This window comes from Cynocephalus volans, chromosome 1, assembly GCF_027409185.1.
Source record: "Cynocephalus volans isolate mCynVol1 chromosome 1, mCynVol1.pri, whole genome shotgun sequence".
NCBI lineage: Eukaryota > Metazoa > Chordata > Mammalia > Dermoptera > Cynocephalidae > Cynocephalus > Cynocephalus volans.
The window spans coordinates 60,049,560-60,075,954 of NC_084460.1; the positions used below are offsets into that span (position 1 = coordinate 60,049,560).

Consider the following 26,395-nt stretch of genomic DNA (forward strand, 5'->3'; position numbering starts at 1 on the left):
GGAGCAATAATAGCAAATCAAGGAAAAGTAGATGTATTTGACCTTTTCCACCAGAAAGAAAAGTCAGTTAAAGAACTTCAACCATCAACTGATTTCTGCTTCTCTTGCACGAGGATGTTGAGGAACCTGGAGCAGGAAGAAAAAAGCCCAGTGCAGGCCAAGAAGACCTTTCCACGCCCGCAGAGGCCACGGCTTCTTCCCCAGCAGCTGTCCTGCTCCTAAACCCCAATTAGACTCACCCAAAGCCATCTCTGCCTCAGAGCACTTGGCAAAGTGATTTCTCCAACCAGGTCTGTAGGTTCCTTGAAGCTGAGTACTCAATAACTGGCACCACCTTGACACGCCATCAAGCAATAGATACTGCTACTGTGTTTCTGTCACAAACACAGGTTGTCATTGCGGGAACTCACTCTCCAAGGGCCCCTGTGACAAACCTGAGTTTCCTGTCATGATTTTAAGGCTAAAATGGTCTCCCCTCTCCCAGAACACCCAGGCATCCTGTGTGAAGCTGTCCTCACTCACAGCTCTAGAGGAACTCACTCCCTGAGTCCTCGCCGGTGCCTGAATTTGTCCTCCTTTGCTGGGCCAGATGGAAATGGAAGTCAGGAAGGACGGAGCTCCCTCTGGGACCCCTAAGGCAGAGGGAAAACCATGAGAGATGGGCCAGGAGGTGTAGAGACGTAGCCTTGAAGGAAGAAAGAGCTTCCTAGCACAGCGTCATCTGAAAACGCAAGACAAGGGAGGCCCTTGGGGGCAACAGACGAGTGTCACTTCCATCCCCAGCGCCAGCACCTGAGCACTGCTCTCCATCCACATCTGAGAAACACCACTGGCCCCAAGGAGCCAGCTGCAGCTGAGGTCTTGTACCCCGTTAGCTGCCCTCAAGCTGTCAACTGAAGCAGAGTGTCACCTGCATTGTGGGGTAGCACCTGTGTGCCCTGCTGCCTTCCAGGGACTGCTGTCCTTGAGCAGAGAATGGGCAGCTGACTTTGCTGAGGATGTGTGGAATCAGCACCGACTTGGCTGCTGCCAGTGGCAGATTCCGTGAGAGAAGATCCATGCCCAGCTCCACGACGTGGATAGTGAAGGGTGTGTTTTAGTGGGTTCTTGGCTCCCCAGAAAGTGCTAGGCTTTCAAACATTCAGCAATTGCCATTCAGTGCCAGGCACCCAGCTGATGCTGTGAGCAAGACAGATGCAGTGTCTGGACTTGTGGAGCTTTCAGTCTGGTGGGGACCTTGTGATCTTGAGGAGAGCTGTGAACGAAAAGCAGGGCACCCTGGGTCTTCACAAAAATGCGTCCTCTCATGCCTATCCAATCACAGGGCTAGGCAGTTATCCATTTCTGATCCTACACCCAACCCTGGCCATAAATAACACCTTACTCTACCATAAACCCACCCCAAGGCTGCCCATAGATCATCCCCATCCTAGTTCCTGAGCTCAAAATAATCTTAATCCCAACCTCATACTTGACCCTCAGCTCCAGCAAGGAACGGACTTTCATGCCAGATTCTTTAGTCTGATCGCAGACCAGCCCATCAGCTTCCTGGGTAGGATCTGAGCTCACTCCAGCCAGCCTTCTTCAAATGCCCAATATCACTGCTGCTGGCTGAATAGGAACAGCTCAAGGGAGTGCAGACATCGAGGGTGCTCACCCGCCTTCTCCAGAGGCAAGAGCTCACACGCCTGGCTTCAGGAGCCTTGCTGTCACGATGGCAAGCAGACACTTGGGGAGAAAGCTGAGAAGTAGGGAGTGGTGAACACTGACGTGGATGCTGAGCTTTCTGCCTGGAAAGCTTAATCTCTGTGCAGCAAACTCCTATTTATCCTTCAAGGGCCAATCTGAAAAGCCCTCTCTTACACCAGCCGTTCTCAGGCCTGAGAGAATCCCCTGGAGGCCTTGTTACCATACCCATTGTTGGATCACAGCCTTGGTGTTTCTGTATCAGGTCTGGGCTGGGGCCCAAGAATTTCTGTTCCTAACAGGCTCTGCAAGAGGCCACTGGTCCAGGGACCGCTCTCACCTTCCCAGGTAGGCCTGCACTTCTTCCTCTGTGCCCATTCTGGCCTACAGGGCAGTTGTGTCGGGCTGAAGATGGTCACATCCCTGGAGACCATCATACTGTGCAACGTGTGCAAATTCAGCTGCACGCAGCACTTGGAGAGTGGGACCTGGAGAGAGCAATGTTAACTGAGGGGCTCTCCTGCCCACCATGCCCCTCAGTGGGTGGAGGGAGCCCTTGCTGGGAGGCCCAGTTGGTGATCCCTGGAGGTCTCAGGCCCACCTTCCTCCCAACCTGGCTGGCCTGCCAGAAGGGCATCTAGCATCCCAGTATAGAGATTTGGATACAGGGTCCCTAGACACAAGCCAAGAAATGCACCCAAAGTGGTCCAAGCCAACTGCCTCATCTGGAAGCCAGCTCTGCACGGGGTAGCGCCCTGCAGGACTAACCACACTGACTGATTGCCTCCTGACTCTCGTGGCAGCTGTATGACCCCCAGAAAACGATAGCACTATTATGGAACTTGGCAGCAAAATCTGTCAAGTGGGGATAATTATAACTCTCCCCAGATGGGACTGTTGCAGGGACTGAGTTAAAACATGTTAAATGCTGAGAACAGTACCTGGCACATGGTAAGCAACTGCTAATTGTTTTTAAAAGAGACAATAACAGTCCCTTCTAATCCTAGATGCATTGGACAAACTAACATAAGAAGGGCTAGTCTTCACCTGGAAGATTCCTAAGGACAGTTCTGGGTATTCGAGCTTCTGTAACCATCACGCCAACCTGAGTAAGAAGATGCTATTCTTTCTTACTGAGTTGTGAGGTTGGTTCTTAGTGATTGAAAAGGTCTAGCACTCCACCTCTAAATCCATTCAGTGTGTGTTTATTGACACCTACTATGTGCTAGATACTAAATCACAGCTGTACTTGCTCACGCTGGGTTGCAGAGTCCAGCATCGGCTTGATGCTGCTGCCGAGAAGGACTCTGAACACCCCACCCCCTCCCCGCCTGGACTCCTGGCGTGTGCCCACTCTGTGTCTTTGCTGACTGGGCCTTGCTTCAGCCTCTTCCCCACCTCCAGGCTCCAGACCCCTGGCCTGGCTCTCCTGCTCCCCTGCTCCTGGCCTCCAGCCTGGAGTCTGTCTCTCCCCGCACCCACCACCAGCCCTCCAAACACCAACAACCGGTTTCTTATCAGAAAGAAGGATCTGACAGCTAAGCTGGAGAGAATGACCTCATAGCACTATAATTAAGGTGATTATCTGAGTGGAAATGACTGTTATGAAACATCCTTCTCTGTTTTAATATGCGTAGTCGTTGTAACGGAAACATGGGACTTCCATGTTAACACTGATATTTCCATGGTATAATAAATCCTTTTTTTCACTCATCTCCCAGAGGAGAGGAGACATTCTGTGCAGCAGCTCAAGGTAATGTACAGGTCCCAGCTGTTCTTGAGTTTCTAGCCCTCTAGCCAGATCATTGAGCAGCGAAAAAATATTCAGTAATTTGGATAGAATCACAGGATGGCCCATCCCACAAGAGGGTCGATACAAAGACCTATGAAGGGTTCTCAGGGAGGAACCCCCAGGCAGGAGCCCGGGAAGGGGCTTCTAAAAGAGAGAAAGACAGAAAGAGCACTCCAGAGGCAAGAGCGCAGGCTGGGTCCCTACCCACCACTGGATGAGCTGTGTGATGTGGGCCTGTCACATCTCTAAGCCTCAGTGTCCTACCTGTGAAATGGGCTAATAACACCAGTCAACTCACAGGATTGCTGTGAAGAGCACATGATGTAGTTGATGGAAGGCAACCAAACCAACACCTGGTATAAGCGGACACTCCTCAAATGGTCTGTGTTAAACTCAACAGTACATGCCTTCATACACACCACAGACACCTACTGAGCATCTGCCTGGTGTAGGCACCAGCCTCAGCACAGAGACACAGCAGGGAGCTCACATGGTCCTGGAGTGATCTGGGGACTTGCACGGTGCTCTCCAGCTCATGCACCAGCAGAGTCTGGATCTGTGCATCTGGCCGAAGGTCTGTGTGTGCACCACACCACACCTGTCCACCTGGGCACATTCACCGAGCTGCTCACATGTGAGCAGAGAGTGCAGGTACCAGCCTTGGTGCAGGGATATGGCAGGGAGCTCACATGGTCCTGGCGTGACCTGGTGGTTTGCACCATGCTCTCATATTGTCGGTGGCCAAGCAGAGCCTGGGTCCAGGTCTGTGTACCTGGCCAGAGGTCTGTGCATGCCCCATGCCATTCCTGTTCACCTGGGCCTATTCAAAGAGCTGCTCACATGACAGCAGAGAGTAGTGCAGGTTCAGCTAAAGTGCTGCCAGGTATGGAGAGCCTTCTTCCCTCACCTCAGCCTCTTCTCTTCTGTTCCCAGAGCTAAGCCCATTGATAGCCTTCACCGTGATGGACATCGCCATCATTGCAGGTAAGCTGTCATTGCAGGGACACTTCAAGCAGCTGGGAGGGTCAGAGGCAATACCAAAGGGACAACCAGCCTAAGGACTCGGGTGGGTGTGGCTGTGGCCAGGGCTTTTCCTCCCTCAGAAGAATGTGGAATATGAGTCTAGCCCTGTTAAGAAATATCCAGTATTTGTCCTGATGAAGGGGGCGCAGCCAGAGGGGACGGGGTGAGTGAGAGGGGCCTGGACCATGTGTCAGGAGGTGTCCTTCTCAGGGCTGTTGACCCATAGGGACTTAGGGGCTGGGGACAGAGCCGCTCTGGTGACAGAGGTGTGGGAGGGAGGGTGGGAGGGCTGACCGGGGCTGCCTGGACTTCTCCCCCATCTCCCTCATCCCACGCTGTTCCCTTGCCCTGAGTCTCACACCCCGTCCCTTCATCCTAAAGGAAATACAGTCCTGCCCTTGCCTTGCTTTAAACCCTGTGCAGCTGTGACCCCAAACTGTGTTTCAGGAACAACCAAGTTTGGGTGGTGTTGCTTGCTCTGTGTCCTTCTTTGAGATCCGTGCTTCCCGCTAGTTTATTCATCGCTTGGGGAACTCCCTCAATTAAAAAGCAGTAGCAGCAGCAAGCAGTCAAAGATACCGGTTCAGTTTTCTCCAGCCTGGCATTTTCCACCTCACTGGACCACCGAGCCCTTCTCTTCTTACTGGCCGGCCCCCTCCTCACCTCCCTGCCCTTCCCGAATCCCAACAGAGGTGAAAGGCCAGCCAATTCCCAGCACATTCCAGCCTTGGCACATCGTCCTCTGCAGGCATCGCCTCCCTCTTCAGTCCTCTCTGTGGCCAGGTTCTGCTCCTCCTGCCAGAACTGTCTCAGTCCTCACCGCCCAGGAGTGAATGGGAGCAGGGTGGGTGGGGAGCGGCGTCATGCCTGTGGAAAACCAACCACAGCTCACGTGACAAACCCCCATGTGCGCAGTTAACAGCCCTCGTCTTTTTCCCCCCTATGGGGTGCACATAGGGCAATCAACTCTTCGCAGGTTTCCGGGGCTTTCCTGGCTTTAGCACGGAAGGTCCCATGCCCCAGGAAACCCCTCAACTGGGACTGAGCTGCTTTGAAACATGAAGCTCTGAGTCCCGTGAGCCCTCAGCTTCAGGCGCCCACACGCATTACATACGTTATGCACACACTGCAGGGACCCCTTAGAGATCTGTGAGCCCCTCTAGCCAGGCTCAATCCTGGGACACTGCTCCATCCTGTCTGCAGAGTGCTTAGCGGAGGAAGGAAAGGGAAGAAAAGAAAGAGGGAAGGAGGGAGGGAGGGGAGAGAAGGGGTCATTTTACGTGGGCACAGGTGAGGGGCGAGCTCTCACACGAGGCAGGGAGAAGCCTGAGGAACGAATGAAGCAGCCTGTCTGTTACAGCAGCACATCTGTCCCGACACAACCTCTGTGGGTCCTGACCCCTGCCCCAGGTTCCAGGGCTCCAGACCAAACTGTGCATTTCTTTCCACCTACAGGTGTGATCGCCGCTGTGGCCATCGTTCTGATCTCCCTGATCTTCGTCGTACTATGCTACATGTACCGGCACAAGGGCACATACCATACCAACGAGGCCAAGGGCACGGAATTTGCTGAAAGTGCAGATGCGGCTCTGCAGGGTGACCCTGCCCTCCAGGACGCCGGTGACAGCGGTAGAAAAGAGTACTTTATCTGAGGGACATGAGACCTCACCTCCCTGAATGACTCCTCCGATTCCATGAGGGAAAATGCACCTGCACCCTACCACCACTACCGGCACAACCAAGCAGACCGTGAGATCACCTGCCTCTTCCCAAGATACCTGGAACACTAGGTACCTGCCTGGGGAGGAAAAGAGGAGGACCCAAGCTTCATGAGGCCTCTCCCAGGGACCCAGTGGGGCAGCGGCCACCCATGAGGCCAGCCTTTGCTCTGCCAGGGAGAAAGAAAGAATGGGCACACAGGTCTCCCTGCGCAGGATGTCATCTCATTGGCGTGAAAGTTCGTGCTGGGGTGAGTGGGGTGGGTGGTCCAGGGGCTGGGGAAGCAAGGAAGTGAATCATCAATACACTGACTGGGATAATGTCAGTCCTTGACAATTGGGGGGAACAGCAGGTGCCAGAGCTAAAAGGTATCTTTGTCTCCCATTGATCCAGCTCAAAACAATTGGAAATAAATTTGAAATGTAACTGAGCACTCAGAGTCAAACAGCATTACCGTAATTGTCTGGGGAATCATAATCGCCACCCAGAGCTTGCTTCCCACCCACACAACTTTGTGTTCTCTGACAGCGTCTGTGTAGAGGGGGCTGGGATGGTCCACTTCTGGGCCAGTTCTCTGAGAGCGCAGACCCAGACCATGCAGCCGGCTCCTGGGCTTGCTGAGGAAAGGGAGGTCGAGTGACCAGCATTCCCTCCCCAACGTGGCACCAGCTGCATGAAACAAATGGAAGGGTGAGGAATCCCTCCAGAAATAGACTGTCCCAGCGGCCAGGGCCTTGACTGAAGCATTGATTTTCTAATGCACAATTTTATAAAATAATGGACATGTTAAACAAATCTGAGTGAGCCCATCCTTCCCAAAATGCCGGTGACAATGGCATCGAGTGGTGCAGCACAGGCTGCAGAGCCCCACTCCCTGGACATGCATCCCTGCTTCCCTTTTCTGGTCCCAGGACCTTGGGCAATTTGCTTGACTTCTCTTGCCCAATGTCCTCATCCCTCCAGTGAAAATGGTGCTACTAATGGAAGCTCTGTGAACCTAAGTCCCAGTGGTGAGGGCAGGCACCAGTGTGCCCAGAGCTCGGTGCTCACTACCTTCCGATGTCCGTCACTGGCACTGATCAGACAGTGTGTGTGTGTGTTGGTTAGCAAACATTCCCCATTGCACCACATCTAAATGCTTCCTGCAGAGCAGCCATGATTGAAAATGAATAGCAGAGAGAGAAGATGGATTCATTAACGGTTCCCTCCCATGCCAGTCTGTCTAAAATTCCAAACAGCTCAATGATCACTCAGAAACCAGCAACTCCAAGATTAAAGTCTGCACCCCAGGGGTCCAGAGTCACCTCAGGAGCCCCCTCCAGCTAAGGTTGTTGAAACTGCCCTGTCTCCACCTGAGAGTCAGCAAAAAGGTCCCTCATCTCTCTCCCTAAGAGGAAGATGGGGATCTAAGCTCAGCCGGGAAGGCCACCAACACAAGGAGCTGGAGGTCGAAAGGCTGTGGTGGGGAGAGATGTAGAAAGAACTTGCAGAAGCTGATGATGGCTGGAGCCTGGTCAAAAGGCCGGACCCTTCTCTGGGTGACCCAAGCTCCCTGGCCCTGCACTTTCTCATCTATAAAATAAAGGACTTGGCTGTATCCATATGTCTCAAACTGTGATCTGTAGAACACTGGCCTGGCAAAATGATTACAGAATCATTTCAACAAAAAGGGTATTCCATGTGCAAATAAATTTGGAAAATGACATATTAAGGGAATTTGAGCCAGTGCAGGGCTTCTCAGCATCTTGACTGGTCCAGTGTTGACAATGACTTGGGGGAGGGGAGCAGAGTAATGCAGCATTTCCCAAATGCATTTGGCCAGAGACCCCATTCCTTCACAGAATACCTGTTACAAACTTGTGCACCGACTATTCCTTGGAACACATTTGGGAGACACGATACTAAACGACCTCTCACATCCCTTTCAGTTGTGACATCACTGCAGAGTCTTGAGTGTAGGTGGCCATAAGCCCTTGTCTTCAAGGCTTGTGAGCACAGATGTCTGTCCAGTGGGCACAGAGGCGACACCCACAGCCCACACACCACCTTGGTTTGGAAAAGGCTCCAGGAAGACGATGACCCTGGAGCCCCTGAGCCTCCCTGGGGGCTGGTACCCTGTGGGGAAAGGAGACTGGTCACTTGTCCTCCCTCCCTGGGCAGCCCAGGAGCCATCTTTTCTGCTTGTGCTCACAGAACTGGCCAAGGAGCCCGGCTCCCTGGCCCCTCTCCTCCCTTCCATTAACCTCTCATCCTTACTCTCTTTCCTGCCCTCCTGGAGAACTACTGAAACCCACTGGGTCCTGGGCCCAGCCAGAATCAGGCCCAAGAGCAGCAAGCAGCCCTGACACAGAAGCTGCAGGCCCGGGTCATCCAAGGTGGCCCAGTCCAGTTGCCATTGAAATAGAGCTCCCTACACCCTAGTAATGTACACTATCTGCTTCTGTAGAATCGCTTGCTTAACCTAAGTAATGCCATTTTACCCCCTGTCTGACCTGCAGACTACCCCCACCCCTGTGCATGAGAAACCATTGACTTTCTCATAGAAACAGAAACCGTTGCATAGAAACAGGAGCCATACACGGTGAACTAGTACATGGGAACAGGAACCATACACAATGAAAACTTGTATGCTTGATTGCTCGAACGGCTCATTCTTGGCTTCTGTGACCTAGCTCCCTAGCTTGTTTTGTGCACCTGGACAAACCCGTGTGCCAACCGGATGTGGTTTTTGCCTTTAAAAACCACACAAGACCAAGGCCTGAGGCCATTCTCCCTTGGTTGCTTCTTGAGAGACGGCCGCTGGCCAGCTGGAGTGAATAAACGGCCCTTTTCTGCACGAGTGGCGTGTAAGTGCATTCTTGTGGGAGGGCCTCACAACACCACCGAGAAGGGCGCTGTCACAGACTAATGGCAGAGGAGAGATGGCCACACCGAGGAGCAGAGCAGCTTAATGAGATGATGCACGTGCACGCACACACACATGCATCCAGTGCACACTAGTGGATGATAAATAATGCTCCCTCTGGTCAGGCACCTGCTTGCTTTATCTTTAATCCCTCCCCCAACAGTACACTATAGTCACATGGCTCCTTGGAAGAGACATGGCTCAGCTGTTTTCCATTCCTGCCTGAACATTTTCATCATCACAGCAACAGGGATGACTCAGGAACCAACAGGACTTTAACTGGCCCAGTGCCACAAGTAGAACTACAGGCATTTTAACATTTACAATTTAACATGTCAACGTGATGTTATGAAAAGAGAGTAGTTCTCTAATCGTACAGAGTTGACCAAAAATCTCACCTCAGGCACTAACTAGCTCTGAGAGCAAGAAAGAGTTGCTTAACTTCTCCATGCTCCAGTCTCCTTATCAACAACATGAAGATCAAAATATTTGAATTTTAGGGTGTTTTGAATATTCATTTAAACAAGGATATAAACTTGCAAAGAACTGTAAAGGGTCTGAGACTTTACCCCACTCACTTTCAAGTGAGCGAGTTAGCCTGTAACAGTTTCATGGATGCTGGCAGAAGACACAAGACTCCTTGGTAAGACAAAGGACTGTGATACAGCCCAGCAAGCAGTGTGAACATCAGCATATTTACGTCAGATCTCCTTGTCCCCAAGTCCCATGTGGATGATGGGGATGGCCTCAGAGGATGCTTGCCCACACGGTGGTTTGAGTTCCAGAAGAGAAACCTCGAACTAAGAAAACCGGTATCTGTTATAATGGGCGGTAAGCACAAAGGGAGCCCCTGTCTCTGTCTTCCGAGACTGTTTAATGAAAAGATAGTCAGAACAAAGGGCAGTTCCTGCCTCACTCACCAGATGTGAGAAATTTGAGAGACCCATGGAGGACTGTCTCCCAACAAGGTAGGCACTGTCTAACACATTGCCCGGCACCCTGAGAGTGCTCAATAAGTACTTTCTGAATGAGCAATGTGCTAAATAAATGGGCTCATAGCCCTTAAGGTATCCCAGCCTTCTCACCAGAAAATCAGAAACATCTGCTTCTTAAGCCACATGGAGAATTTAAAGCGGAGAACTTTTCTTCATCTTTTTGCTGGCGTATGGGAGATAGGACTGCAGAATTGGTTGGTTTTATTGTTTTATGATCACAGGAACACCTAGAGGCCAACAGCTGTGGGAATGGTTTAGTTCAAGGGAGGATTCATAAATCCAGAGCCCTGGTAATGAGGTTGGGTGGAATTTGCCAGCCTCTATTTCTAAGATCATCCTCAAGTTGATTAAGAGGTTTCTTTTGCCAATATTATAGACCTCGAAGGAAGTTTGACACTTAAAATATTCAGACCTCTCAGTCTTCAACTTTGAACCAAACACACGGGTCACCTTTTATTTTGCAAATAGCTGAAATTGTTACTCTTTTTCCTCCAAGTCAAAAAGAACTCAGGAAAGAGTTCTATATTCATCCCTCTCAAGATAAAGCACCCTCTGGGCCTCCTGAGATGCCTGAGATGCCCTGGGATCAGACTGCTGCTTTCCTCAGGGAAGGACCATTTAGTTCACAGCTGTTGTGAATCAGGCATTGCCTTCTTAAGGTGACAGGTGGAGATGTTAGGACCAAAAGATGGTAAGCACCTAGACCTCAGTCCCCAGGCAGTGACAACACTTTTATTTATGGCACAAACTTTCTCATAGTTCACTGGCCTGCACAATGCCAGAGATCCAGAGCGGAGGCAGCCTTGCCGCTGCCCCGGAGAACACTCCATAGGAAATGTGTTAAAATCGCTCGAGTTGCTATGGATCCACCTGAGGGGGAGATCAGGGAAGGTCCCTGGAGGAGGAGTTCTGGGCCAGGTTCCTAAGGAGTTATCCAGGTGAGGGAACGACACATGCAGGGAAGGAGAGGCGAGATGGGAAGCTGCAAGTGTTCTTCCTGGAGCGCAAGCGTGTGTGGAAGAGACCAGGATGAGGCTGGGCCCAGAGACTGCAAAGAACCAGATGATGAGGGGCCTGGCCACCAAGATGTGGAGCTTGGATGTTGCCTCGTAGGGGATGACAGCCCTTGGAGGTTTTTACAGGAGGGAAGGTGGTGACGATATGGTCAGATTTGCAGATCCTTTGGCAGCCAGTGTTGAAGATGAATTAGAATGTGCACTCTGGGCAGGGAGACAGCCTAGAAATTATTGAGGCCTGAATAGGGAAAAGCACCTTATAAGAGATCCCTCAAGGTGAAAGCAAAATCCTCTTTTGACACAATTGTGAATCCAACTGACCCTGTATTTGTTGTGGGGCGCCATGTACACAGAATGCTATGGCCCCTGGAGCAAAAGATCAAAGTGGACTTGTTGGGGTTGTGGATAGAGACTGCTCGTCAGCATTTGGAACCAAAATCTTTATAGAACAAATCAAGTTTTTCAGTATTATATAGACACATCTGCAGCTCCTCTGGGACAAAAGATACCCAGCTAGAATCCCAGAGGGAAAACAAAACAAAGGATTCAAAAGGGCTCCCTTATAAAGCCTGCCCTGTCTGTCATCTGAAATGCCAAAGAAGGCCATTCTACCCAAACTTTCAAAGCCAATTATGTCAGAAATTCCATATGCAAGTTTTCCTCTTTAGAAGGAGTACTGTGAAGCTCTGTGCCACCCTCACCCTCCAGGCAGGGGAAAAGGAGAATGGTGAGGCACATGGTCTCCCTTCTTCTCCATCCAGAGCCAGGGGGTGGGAGAGTTGAAGGGGTGCTCAACAACGTCTGCGTGGTGCGGGCGGATGGTCACAGGAGGGCAGAGAACGCAGACGATCCCCACTTCACTCCTTTGCCAAGGCTCAATTCTGACACCTTTCTCAGGTCAGAACGCCATTCCGGCCCATGTGGGAACATCATACAGAAAAAAGGCTACACTTGAAGTCAGGCAAAATACCCAGGAGTAATTTAGACAAAGTCACAGAAACCAATATGGGATTTATGTCCAACCATCTCATTTTCCTGAGAGAGAGAGTAGTGGGATCCTGCAGACTCCAGAGAAAGCAGGTTCCACATATGTTGTAAATACTGGGACCTGTGCAATATTAGCATTTGTGCTATACAGACACCTGTGCAATACCAGGCACCTGGGCAATACTGAGCACCTGTCCAATACCAGAAACCTGTGCAATATCAGCACCTGGGCAATACTGGGCACCTCGGAAAAACTGGGCACCTGGCCAATACTGGGCAGCTATGCAATACTGACACCTGGGCAATACCGGGCAGCTATGCAATACTGACACCTGGGCAATACTGGGCAGCTATGCAATACTGATACTTGAGCAATTCTGGGCACCTGGGCAATACCAATTCCTGGGCATCTTGGCAACACTTGCATCTGAGAAATACTGAGCACCTGGGCAATACTGGGCACCTGCGAAACACTGGGCACCTTTGCAATACTGACACCTGTGCGATACTGGCACCTGGGCAATACTGGCAACATGTCAGTACTAGGCACCTGGGCAATACTGGGCACCTGAACAATACTAGGAATCTGTGCAATGGTGGACACCAAATGTGAGGCTGACAAGCGAAATGAATTTGTTGGTATCTTGCAGTTGATTGTCACTGGTTGAAGAAAAGTTAGTTCCTAGGAGACGACATGAGGCAGAGTCAGGTCTTTTTCAGAGCTTTGCTTTCCTCATTAGTAAAGAAGAGATGGTAAATCCTGCCCTCCCCTTCTTCATGAAACTGTTAGAGTTAGCCAATGCCAGGAGACACAAAGCTGCCTGAAAGTGCTGAAAGTCCTCTACCACGAGTATTTTTCCATTCCTTTCAATACTCTGTTGAAATGTACCATCAGAAAGATAGTTTTTGGTTTTTTGTATGGAGGGTTTTTTTCCCCCACACAAACATGTTTGATTTTTAAATAAAGGCCAGAAATTTTAAACAGCCAAGCTGAATTGGAATTCTTGGCAGCTAACTGCAGCTGTGCCCTAGGGAGGTAGAAGGAAGTTCTCTAACTTGTTTATCCCACCCACTATTAATCACCTGCCATTGAAAAATGATTCTAACAGGAAAAAATGTGCAGCTGCATTACTAATCAAAGAAATACAAATATATGTGTGTGTGTGTGTGTGTGTGTGTGTTTGTGTGTGTGTGTGTGTGTGTGTGTGTGACATTTTAACATATTAATTAAGGCAGAGATTATTTAAAAGAAGCTTACCCAAATCCGCCAAGTGTCCAATGGGCCCACACTGGCTGGTGAGAACAGACCTGAGCATAACTTCTCTGGCAGTAAATGTGGCAGTGTACCAGGAATCTTGTAAATGTTCACATTCTTTGATCCAGAAATTCTAAAAGTCTATCCTGAGAAAATATCCTGGAACATGGGCCAAGACTTCTGTTAATAAAAAGGCTTATAACAGCTCTATTTACAGTAGGGAAAATATAGAACTGTGTAAGTGTTCATCATTAGGAGAATGTTAAAAAAGTTATGACACAGATTTGCACTTCAGTATTTTGCAGCAAGAAAATAATGCTACAAAGAAGTTTTAAAAAGTTGAGGAAAGGGCCGGCCCTGTGGTGCACTCGGGAGAGTGCGGCGCTGGGAGTGCAGCAGTGCTCCTGCCAGCAGGTTCGGATCCTATATAGGAATGGCTGGTGCACTCACTGGCTGAGCGCGGTGTGGGCGACACCACACCAAGGGTTGCGATCCCCTTACCGGTCACAAAAAGACAAAAAAAAAAAAAGTTGAGGAAATGCTTGTGATATACTGCTAAGTGAAAAACATTAAAATACACAATATATCCAATGTAAACCCAAGCATGCTAAAAAGCACAGCAAAGATTGGAAAAGTCCAACTGCATGTTAACAGTAATTACTCTATGTGCTAAGACCATTAAGAGGAGGTTCCACAGGAATCAAGGAAGCTTTTCTGAGATTCCGCCCTCTTTGGAGGCCGAGGCTGGAGCTTCAGTGTGTGCCTCTTCTCTCTGCCCTCCAGGATTTGGCACCGTTACAGGTTCTCTCATTGTGCTGCCTACCCTCTGTCGAAGTGGCCCACACTGTAGCATTGTGAGGTCCACAGTCTCCTGCGATTTTGTAAGCCAGGCCATCTTTGCTCCATTTACTCTGCAGAGCCTTAACTCCTGAAGCAGAGGTTCCTCAGCAAACAATAGCAGGTTATGAGTCATTGTTTTATGATACTTTCCTGCTGTCAAGTACTTTTCCAAATCTTCTACCAAAAACACATAATCAGAAAAAAATCAAAAATTAGATGAGCCTCACCAAGAATTGGCACTGTTGTAAAATGCAGAGTATTTTGCCATCTACCTTCTCTAAGTCCTGGTCTTTAGAATCAAACAGAAAAAAAAAAAAATGAGTCATCATGACCATCACCCAAATTACAGTCAAGGCCATTCAAAGAGTGATTTCAGACCTATGCCATGCTGCACTGCTCAGCAAGCCTGCCATCAGTGTTTGAAAGTTAAGCAGGGGTGGGACTCATGAGATAGTAGAGAACCAAGGGGCCCCAGCTGATAGGAGGTACAGAAGAGGTTATGCAGCCCAGCTCCGTCCCTGAGCAGGTAGGGAGACTAGGGAAAGATGGGGAAAGGGCCTATCTGAGGCTACAAAATGCATTTGAAATGAGCTATAACTAACATTTCTAAGTGTACTAAGCACTTACTATGTACCAGGTATGATCTGTTAATTTATTTAATTCTCTCAACAATCCTTTGAAGTAGGTGTTATTATTTTCTCCCTATTTTACAGGTGAGGAGACTGAGAAAAACATTAGGAAGTGGATCCAGATTGTATAGCACAACGTGGCAGAGCCAGGATCTGAACCCAGGCTTCAGACAGCACACTTCACCACTACACGATTTTTTAGAAACTTCTGTTTCTGAAAAGGAAGAGTGACCCTGAGTTTCTGGGACCCTGGGGTCTGTTCCACCTGGGGGCCTGCAGGAAAAGTCTTCTGAGAGGGCCCCAGGCCCCTGAGTGGGAACATCGACAATACTGATCCAGCCAAGCCAGCATCCCTATTTGCAAAACTAGGCCCAAAAATCATGCAGCTTAGGAAAGTTCATTTAATTTCTCTTTAATATCATTTTTATATATTTTAAGAAATAGTGAGTCAAGATGGTACAAGAAAATTTCTCTCTAGAGGTATCACTTCTGTTCTAAACATATGGTTGTAAGAGATAAAGCACAAAAGACAGATAGTAGCCTTAAAAGCAAGGAGGACATTTCTGTGGAGTCAGAAAAGGACCAGAGATGCAGAGAGGCATTGGCTTGTTGACTCAAAATACCTCCTGCTGGATAGTAGGAAGAAAAAGTATTTGTCTGAAAAGGGAGGCCCAGAGTTCAGAAAGCCAGACTCTCAGAGAAAATGGGCTGTCTAAGCTCCAAGAAAGATGAGCAAAGTTAAGTTCACACCCTGATACATCCTGTGAAAATACAGAAGAGGAGGGGGGAAAAATTGCCTCCAAAAAAAATGACAATTGGGCTAACGGACGACTTCTAAACAGCAGCAAAGGAAGCCAGAAGGCAATGGATTATACACAATCTGCTGAGCGAAAATTATCCAGAAAGTGGCAAATAGAAACCAAAAGATGAAGAGAGAAGTTAAGAGATGAAAGATATATGGAGAACTGAGTAAGGGTATCTTGAATGTATCTAATCATATTTCAAAAAGGGAAAGAGAGGAATGGAGAGAGGCAATAGGTACCTGGAAATTTTCCAGAATTAATTAAAGACACCAATCTTCAGAGTACAGGAATCCCAAAGATTCTCAAGCAAGATAAATACAAAGAACCCACACCTGGGCACATCATAGAAAAATTGCTGACCAGTGATGAGAATGAGAATATATTACAAGTAACGTGAGAGAAAAAATAGGTTGCATTTTAAAGTAACAATGATTATTTTGACAGATAGCATCTCAACAGCAACAAAGGAAGCCACAAAAACTGAAATAATATTTTCAAGGAGAAAGTAGACAAAACTGTCAACCTAAAGTTGTATATTTATCAAAACTATCTTTCAAGAACATGATGAAAGAAAGACATCTTTAGACAAACAAGAAATTCTCACTAAAGGAAATTCTAAAATAATTCAGGCAGAGGAAAGCAATCCCAGATGGACAGTGTAAGATGCAAGATGAAATGATAAGCAAAAAAATACAAGTAGATCTAAACAAATACTGACTTTAAAACAATAATAACAATTATGTTTTGTGTGGTTAGAAATATGGTAAAGCTGATATAATGGACATTGACATTTAGAAAGAGAAGTTAAAACTAAATGTACTCAGGTTCTGTATTGTTTGGGGAAATGACAATAGTATTAATTATATTTTGACTTTGATAAGTTAAACATACATGTTAAGTGACAGAAAAAATATATATAAATTCTAAATCAGAACCAAAAACTGTAATGAGGAAGTATATTTAATCAATTCAAAAGGAAGCAAGAAAAATAAATATAGAAAAGATTGGACAGAGAGTACAGAGTGAGTTATTGAAAATCAATTCAATTATATCAGAAATATAATATATTTCAAGTTATTAAATTATTTAAAAGAGACTGTCATAAAAGAAAGTAAAACATGCTGTTTATAAGAAATAGGTCTAAAACATATCAACACAGAAAGGATAAAAGAAAAAGAGAAAAAAAAATATCATGCAAATACTAATTCCCCCAAAAGTTAATGTAACAGTTATAAACTTGTATGCATCTAAAAATATGGTCTCAAAATATATAAAGCAAACATTGACAGAAATAGATGAAGGAGAAATAGACAAACTCACCATTATTTTAAGAGATAACGGCACAGATGTCTTGGGAATAGATTTTAAAAGCACAAAAATTTTTTTAAAAAGAAAGAAAAGAAAAACAGAGACATAAAAGATTTGGTGAACATGTTACTCTTGATGTAATAGAGATTGGGTAGGTAAGTATGTAGGTAGGTAGAGATGATAGATGTGAAGATAACTTTAGATAGATAGATAATTAATATTCATAGCCTCCAACAGTAAAGAAATACACGTTTTCTTTAACTGCACATGGAATATTTACAAAAATTGTCCACATACTAAGGCCCAGAAATAAAAGTCTCAACTACTTTCAATGGATTGTCATCTTGCTATTTTACAAACTCCATTCTCTGATTACCATGTCATTAAGGTAGAAATCAATAACATACAGATAATTTCTATATGTTTATAAATTCAACAACATACTTCTGAGTAAAAAATGAGTCAAAGAAAAAAATCGTAGTAGAATTAGAAAATACTTAAAATTCAAAGATAATAAAAGACTGTACATCAAAATGAAGTGGAATAATAATCTAATATATGAGGGTACTTCAACAAGTTCAAGGGAGATTAGTGTTACTTTTTAATTCTATTTTTCCATGAACTTGTTGAAGTACCTTCACATAGATGGGAATTTATAGCCTTAAATACTAAGAACAAGAAAAGCTATAATTTAATAAGCTAAGCATCTGACTTTAAAAAAAAACAATAGAATATACCTAAAGAAAATGGAAAAATGAGTATACTAAAGATGAAAGCAAAAATTCATGAAAAATAAGCATGTGCAATAGAGAGAAAAATAATGCCAAAGACTGATTCTTTGAAAATGCCAATTTTAAAACTTTAGGCAAAAGTAACCAAGAAAAACATGAGAAGGCATGAATAAATAATTTAGGCACAAAACAGAAAACATAACTTTGAATGCCTCAGGTTCTTAAAAAAGGCACTACAACGACATTACAAGCAACATTATACCAATAAATTTGAAAACTAAGAAGAAATGTGCGAAATCATAAAAAAATATAGCTTACCAATACCGAGGAAAAATTAAAAACAGAAATTCTGAAGGGTCCTATAACCATTAAAGAAACTGGAGCAGTAGTTAGAAAGATCTCTTCCCACAGAGAGAACACAAAATCCGTGGATTTCCTCGGAGAACTATACCAAATATTCAAGAAATACACAATTCTAATTTTACTTGGACTCTTCCAGAAAACAGGCAATGGGCTCATTTTATGAGGCTGACATAACTTGGATACCAAAACTGAGCCACAACAGGATAAGAAAATAAAATTACAGGCAGTCTGTTTTTCATGAATCTAGATGTAAGAAATCCTTAAAGTATATTAGGGAACTAAATCCAGCAATGTATAAGAAAGCTTATATATCATGACCACATTAGGGTTATTCTAGAAATGTAGGGTTGATTTAACATTGTAGAAAAATCAATGAATGAAAGTCATTCATTCACAGATCAAAGGAAAAAATCATAGGTTTATCTTCTATATACAGAAAAAGCATTTGAAAAAATTTAAAATATGTCCATTATAAAAATCCTTAGCAAGCTAAAAATAGAAGGAACATTTCTCAACCTGATAATGCAAACATCACATGTAACAGTGACAAATTGAAAGCATTTCCTCAAGATTAAGAACAGGTAAAGGGTCCACTGTCACCACTTCCAGTGAACATCATACTGGAGGTCCCAGCTAGCATAAAAATACAAGGAAAATATTGTTATAAGATTGGACAAGAAGAGACAAAACCATCAGTGCTTGTGGATAACATTACTGTTCAAATAGAAAACCTAGAGAACCCACAGGTGAATTATTGAATTAAAAAGAAAGTTTACCATTACTCTCATAAATTAAATTACTGGATAAAGGTCAGCTTTTTAAACTTCATATCTAGACATTAACAACAATGTTTAAAAATATTATTTTTAAAAGTATCATTTAAAATTGCTTCAAGAATATAAAGCTCACAAGAATAAATCTAACAAAGGATGTACCTGACCTATATGGACAAAATTATAAACTTAATTAAGGGACGTTAACGAATACCAGTTGTCTATGTCTTTAATGCATTCTAATCAAAACACAAAAGTGGTTGAGGGGTTTTGTGGTTGTGTTGTGTTTGTGGTAGTGTGACTTGACGTGATGTTTCTCATACTGACACAGCAGAACAAGGAGTGAAAATAGCCAAGATAGTCCTGAAGAAACAAAACTAGGTAGAAGGACTTGTCCTATCAAATACTAAGAATTATTATCAATCTCAAGTGATCAGGCAATGAGGTACTGGGGCAGGAGAGAGAAAACAGATGACAAATGAAATGAACAGAGAACCAAGAAACAGGACCACAGGTGCGTGAAACCTAATGTCCAACAGAACTAAGATTGCACTTCCACGAGAAAACCTGGACTTCTGAGGAAATAAAGAACTGGTGGTTTCCACACGTGCTGCTCTTTATTTGGACTGCCTCATCCCTACTACTGGTGCAGGTGTCTCTGAACCTGCAGGAGGGCAGCGTGGGTCTGGGCCCAGGCCTGAGGAGGGGGTGCTGCCCGGTGGTGCCAGTGAATCCAAGGAAAACGTGAGGCTGGTTCTGCAAGTGGTGGAGAACTGCAGACTAGATTCGGCAGCTGCACAGGAAGGATGTGCCGCTGATGTGGAGAAGAATCATTGCGGGGTGACACTCACAGGAGCAGGAATAGACAGAAAGCCCACGGAAGCAAGGATCATGCCCCTTCTCATTCCTCCAGCCTTGCAGTCACCCACGGCACCTGACTGGCAGATCCTAACAAGGAGTAGCGGGCAAAGCAGAAACATGGTGTTCTGTAGGGATTGTAGGAAAATATAAACTTTAGTATACACAGTTTTGTGACAAACGCTTGCTAAAACGGGGAAACATATCTAAAGGCATTTTAAGTAAAGCAGCTTCTAAGGGGCTATTGAAACGTAAAACAGCTTCTAAGAGGCTATTAAGCAGCAGGGGGCCCAAGTACACTAAACATTCCAAGACGAGGATGGCCCCCACCCAGTCCCAGGAACGGGCTGGTTCCTTATCTAAGAGCCTCCTTGCCAGGCACCAAGGAAGATATACGATTGAAAGAAGCACCGTTCCTTATCGGGGGTACCAGCCTGCTAAAGCCCACCTGTAAATCTAAAGGTGCCACAGATCTATCGGTGTGCCAGCCTGCTAAAGTCTGCCCATAAATCCAAGGGCGCCACAGATAACCTACAACTCATCCTGTCATAAAGATCTGTTCGGGAAAAACTGTATAAAAAGTGCTTGTATGGTAAACTGGGGGCCGCCTTTGTCCTGGAGACGAAGCGTCCCCAGATGCTGGAATAATTAAACCTCATGTTTATTGCAACGGCCTCTAGCTCGTGGTCTTTGTGAAGTGAGCCATCTCGACGTGCAGGACTTGTGCATGGTGCACGGGTCTTACACTTCCAGTCCTTTGGCCTTGATCATTTCTCCCGAGTGCGCTTTTTTTTTTTTTTTTTTTTTTTTTGTCTTTTTCGTGAGCGGCACTCAGCCAGTGAGTGCACCGGCCAGTCCTATATAGGATCCGAACCCACGGCAGAAGCGTCGCCGCCTCCCAGCGCCGCACTCTCCCGAGTGCGCCACGGGCTCGGCCCCTTGATCATTTCTCAAAACTCTACAAGTCTCAAAGAAAGAACTGTTAGCTTTGCAGAGTACTAATTAGCTTCTCGGCCTTGTTTTCCTACTTAGCGAGCAAGATAAGAAAGTCAGGGGATGGGAAGCAAGAGAGGAGAGAAAAAAACTGTCCTTTTTAATATCCTCCCCCTCTCTACAGCCCAGGCAGCTTTAGGTCTCAACATGGCTTCAGTCCTGCTCACTCTAACAGTGGTTGGCAGAGTTTCAACCTCAGCATCACAATGTGGATTACAAAAGGGTGGGCTTGGGGCTGAGGAACAATAGTCTCCTGGTAAACTGCCATAACCACAAGATGAAGGGGCCAGTGGCATGGTGCTCCAGGCCGCTCTTGCTGAATCCCTGTCTCCTGGAGCTTCTGTTCCAGGTTTTGCTCACTCTTCAAAGTACGAGCCAAACTGTAACCCCTCCCCAGGATGACCTCAGCCTGCCATAAATTCCTTCCCGGATACCCCAAGACCTGGCTACTGGCAGTCAGCTCAGGCTTTGCCTTCTCAAGGTCGGTGGACAGCCCAGGGACACCAGCAGGCTGGAGGCATGTTACCAGGATGAGATTCAGGTGAGGGTCCTGATACATGACCAAGAAATATAGTTTCTTCCCACTGGATATCAAGATCAGCCTCTGCCAGCTTGGGTTGAATGAAAGCCTGAGCCTTGCTTTAGGCAGCACAGGTGGACAAGACTCCTGAGACTGGACGCTCAAAGCACCATGTCACTGTCAAATGTGGTTCCACCAAGCCCTGTATACCTGGATGCCTCTTACCCCTGGTGTACATCTTCCCAAAGTGCTGCGGGATCATTAGCACAATGACCCAATGCTGTACTCACACCAAAGTAGCACTAAGTTATCAAATGAGGCAAAACAGGCTAATGAAGTTGATTATAGTAGTAGCAGCTGCCATTCATATAACCAAACCAGCATCACCAGCATCACCCCCAAGACATGGGGGACAAGAAAAATGTCAACAAAAGCCATAGCAGTAATAATGACAACAGGAGGAACAGCAAGCTATTGTTTAATGTGCTGAGGGCTATATTAGGTATTCTAAAAGTGTTACTTCATTTACTCCTTACAACAGTACCAGGATATACATATAATTAGCCTTGTTACAGAAATTAAAACTCTGAGGCTCAGCATAAACAATAAAACAAAACAAATAAAAAAACCTGCCCAAGGTGACAAAACTAGTAAGTGTCAGGGCCTGGCATTCACAAAGATTGTTTTCAGTAATTAGTTCATTTTCAAGGAAACAACAGGAGTGATTCTCTTAACAAGTAGAGTTTGCCCGTGGCAGTGTATTAGTTGGCTTGGGCTGCTTTAACAAAATACCACAGAGTGGAAGGTTTCAACAACAGACATTTATTTCTCACAGTTCTGGAGGCTGCAAGTCCACAACCCTAGCCTCTGGTGAGGGGCTCTCTTCCTGGCTTGCAGACAGCTGCCTTCTTGCTGTGCTCTCACATGGTGGGGAGAGAGAGAGACAGACAGACAGACAGAGGGAGAGAGAGAGAAAGAGAGAGAGAGAGAGAGAGAGAGCACACACACGAGTGCACACACTCTGGTTTCTTCTTATAAAGGCACTAATCCCATCATGGGGGCACCACCTTCATGACCTCATCTAAACCTAATCACTTCCCAAAGGCCCCGCCTCCTAATACCATCATATTGGGGGTTAGGGCTTCAACATGTGAGTGGGGGAGGCCACAAATATTTAGTCTATAACAGGTAGAGTCCCTCTTTTTCTTACTACTGGGGATACTTCAGACCCTGCCTGCTCAGCACCCCTCCCTTTTTCAAGGACATGCCCCCTCCTGCCCCTCCTCTGCAATTTTCCTAGGACTCACCCTGTTCATGGATACTCACCCTCTGGCCACAGTTGATTTGTACAGAAGGGAGCCCCTGACCCAGACTGGGCCGATCATAGTACTTCAAACCCCACCCCACTTGATAGCTGACCTTTCCAGAAGAGGGAATTAGGCTCTAGTTGGGCTAACTCTGAGCCTTTCTGTGGGATTTGAAACTCAGTGCTCAGTCCTCCTGTGCTGGTAGGCAATGTAAGGTTATGCTAGGTGACCTGATTTGAAGCTCTGGGCAGGCATGTCTCCCACCATGAGCTGAGTGTAGAAAGTAAGAGTTTTGTAAGTGAAATTCCATGGAAGACCAGGGTAACCTGGCTCCTGTATGTAGGTGTCACATGCTCTGTCCTTGTGAGTAACACTTGGAGAAGCTGGGGGAGGGACTGGGCAGCCTCCTGCTCTGATCCTCTAGAACAGAGCTCTACATTCCACCCACAGCCATGTAGGGTTTGGATCTCACAGTGTTGCTCTGCACAGGGACTTTAAAAACAGTGAATTGCTAGTCCACATTTAAAAATTGGGAGACATCCCATAAACATTTGGATTTCTAGATTCTCTTGAAAAATTAAAGAAGCCAGAAACATTGGGCTTTCATCCCTGCTGGCAACAATATGCTGGAGGCAAGTGATGGCTGCCTGCTTTAGGCTGGGCATGTTCTCCTGTGTGACCACAGTCTTCTCCAATCTCTGTCACCTCTTTGCCTGAAGCCACATCAGTGGCCATTTGTCACTGTCTCTGCACTGTTTCTTTATGGGAGAAAAAGGCCAGGAGGCTATGCATTTCAAGAAGTGTCAGAGAGAGTATGCTCCTTTGTGGAAGAAAAGAGTGCTCCTGCACGATTAACAAGGAACGATGTCTGTGCCAAAAGAACACAGCTGAAGATGCCGTTATGAGACAAATGAGTGTCACTCTTACATCCCGCCCAGTTCGTGCACTGTGATGCTAGCTTGGCCCTTCTGCTTCTAGCTGCCTTGGCCTTCTAGCTGCTTTAGAATATTAATCATCATAGGCACCATTAATTCAAACTCAAAGTCAGCAGTTAGCACCCAAAGGGCAGGATTCTGTGTTATATTTACAGAAAGTACACTCTGGGATCTATATTCTATTGTCTTAGTTTCACTTCTGCTGCCATAACAAAATACCTGAGACTAGATAATGTATAAAGAACAGACATTGATTTCTCACAGTTCTGGAGACTGGGAAGTCCAAGTTCAGGGCATTGGCAGGTTTGGTATCTGCTGAGGGTCCAGTCTCTGCTTCAAGATGGTGTCTTGAATGCTGTATTCTCAGAAGAGGGGGATGCTATGTCCTCACATGGCAGAAAAGATGAAAGGACAAAAGGCACCTGCCTAGTCTCTCCAGCCCTTTATAAGGGACTAATCCCATCCAGAGAGCAGAGCCCTCATAACCTAATCACCTTCTAAAGGCCCAACCTCTTAATACTGTTGCATTGGGGATTAAGTTTCAACATGAATTTTGGAGGAGGCACAAACATTCAAATGATAGCATTTACATATGGAAAATTAAAACACGAGGCTTTGTTTATGAAAGGCAAGGATCCTTCTTTGTGTCCGTTAAAGGTTTGTGGCCAGTAATATCAAATTCCCCATTCTTACAGGAAAAAAAGAATCTCCAAGAAGAAGAAACAGAATCTTTCAGGATAGAGTTAGTGAATGTCCCAAAGATATTTTGTATTAGTAAAATCGGCTAGGACATAAATAAAAATTCATGTATCTAATTTACCTAGCAGTGTTGGCCTACCCGCCTCAGCAAAACTTCTCACAGTCACTACTAAAAAATGGGAGTTACTAACTCACTTTTCATCTGCCATCCTGTGCTTTTCTAATCCCACTCAACCACTGTATGAAAGTCACCGCATTCCCCGTCCAGCCGTGCTACATGCCACTAACTGCCAGGAGTAACTGGAGGAGGCAGAGAGGTAAAGGCTTCCAAAAGGCACAAAAGTACAATAAGAGCTCTTCATTTAGTGCTTAGTGTATGCCAAGCATGAGTTACATATGCTGGCATGGGCTAAGCACACATTATCTAATTTAATCCTAATAGTAACCATGTGCAGGATATGTTATTTTATCCTTTAGTAAATGAGGACATGCTGGTTTACAGTGGCTCCAGCACATTAGTTCCTCTCTGCTCCTCAGATAAGTCGAGCTGGCTCCTTCCCACTCAGACGTCACCTCCTCAGAAGTCAGCTCTGGTCATCCAGCTGCCTCGCCTTCCCCAACCTTCTCCCTAAGATCCTTCATACGTGCCTAATGAGTGTTCATTGGTTGGATGACCCTTGATCCTTGGATTCTTTAGATTTTCATGTAACTTCCTGCTCAGAAACCTCCCCTAACTAAAATAATAATAACCTCAAGATAAAATTCATACTGAGTAGCACAGTAGTCAAGGTACTCACGGCCTGGGACCAATCAGCCCTTCCAATATTATCATCCACCCCAATTGACCTCTTGGGCCACCTCCACCCCTGCCATACAAATGAAATGGGCTTTAAATAGACATCAAGGGCAGTTTAGAAAGAAAAATGAAGCCCAAGCAAGAATGTGGTGCAGGAAGGGTCTGTCCAGCTCTTCAGCCACAGTGATAGTGATGGAGTTGTGATAAAGCCAGACAAGGTAACAAAGGAAATGGGCATGGGCGTGGCTGGGGGTATAGCAATTGTGGGGGTGGGGAGGGTGCTGCTGATGGTGATGCGCTGGTGATCGTCTTGGTATCTGGGGTGGGTGCTGCTGCTACCGCCAAGGGTAGTGATTTGCCAGTCTTGGAGTTGGGATGGGGTATCGGTGATGATGGTGGTGGTGGTGGTTTTGAGGTCAGGATGGGGTACTGATAGTGGTGATGGTGGTGTTTGGTGGCAGCAGAGGTGGCAGTGGAGACAGGAATGGGGGTGACAAAGATGGTGGTCATCACATTTGGACTATTTGTGTCTAACCTCAGGTCACTGAGCTGACAGAGCCACCCACGTCTCCCTTGTGGGTCCTCACCTAAATCATTATTCAGGTGGCTACCCTGGGGTATCCCTTAGGACACTTAAAATGATTCAGGATGAATTGGTCAAGGAATGCACACAATTCGAGTGTGGAAAACCTATGACTTGAAGAGTGAGGTGCTGGTAAACCCACTGCATACAGATCTAGGTGCCAACCCCACAGGGCTCCTTCAACCCAACCTCCTGTCAAGTGTCCTTCCACTGCCAGCATTCAGAGAAGTCAGCCAGGGGATCAGACTGCTTACTGTGCATTGTTCCAGGGCAGCTGACCGGCAAAGTATAAATAGCTCAGGGGACACTGGCAACAGCCGGCCAGAAAAGGTAGGCAGAGGCTGTTGATAATCTGGCTGTGGAATGTCGGGTCAGAATGTGTCACCCTAAGAGCAGAAAGCTTGGGGGTATAAGGCGGCTGTCTGCTGGACATCGGATGAGGGTGAATGGGTGAAGTGGAGGCTTCTTCATGAGGCCTATTTGCAGCTGGTTGGATTTAGTCAATAAGAACTGAGCAGATCAAATCAAATCAAATGAAGCTCACCCCCAATCACAGCCATTTTATAAAGAGGGAAGAGGCTCAGGAAGAAAGATGAGAGAAGTGATCGGGTTTGGGCTATTTTCGGAAGGGGCCGGGGGTGCAGTGAAGTCTGCAATCATCCATCCATTCCTTCATTGAGTCACTTGTTCTCTCATCCTACATCCACTCACTCAGGTGGGCATTCGTTTCTTCTTATTTCATTTGCTCAGTAAATGTCGCATTTGGCTAGGTGTTCTAAGAAATGGAAACAGGGCATAATAAGAGGCAGCAGTCACCTGACTTGAAGCTGAGAAGCAGGATGTAGTGAATGTCGACCCAGGGGCACAGTGTGAGTGAAG

At 46.4% G+C, this 26,395-nt stretch overlaps 1 protein-coding gene across 1 annotated transcript in view; it reads left to right on the forward strand.

Annotated features, from left to right (window-relative positions):
• The window catches only part of LOC134360446 (glycophorin-C-like), a 35,306-nt gene extending 28,656 nt beyond the window's left edge, over positions 1 to 6,650 (forward strand). The window contains exons 3-4 of the mRNA XM_063074837.1: positions 4,412 to 4,462; positions 5,957 to 6,650. Coding sequence (XP_062930907.1) covers positions 4,412 to 4,462; positions 5,957 to 6,153 — 248 coding nt within the window. The 3' untranslated portion in view covers positions 6,154 to 6,650. The remainder of the gene's footprint in view (positions 1 to 4,411; positions 4,463 to 5,956) is intronic.
• Positions 6,651 to 26,395: the final 19,745 nt, after the last annotated feature.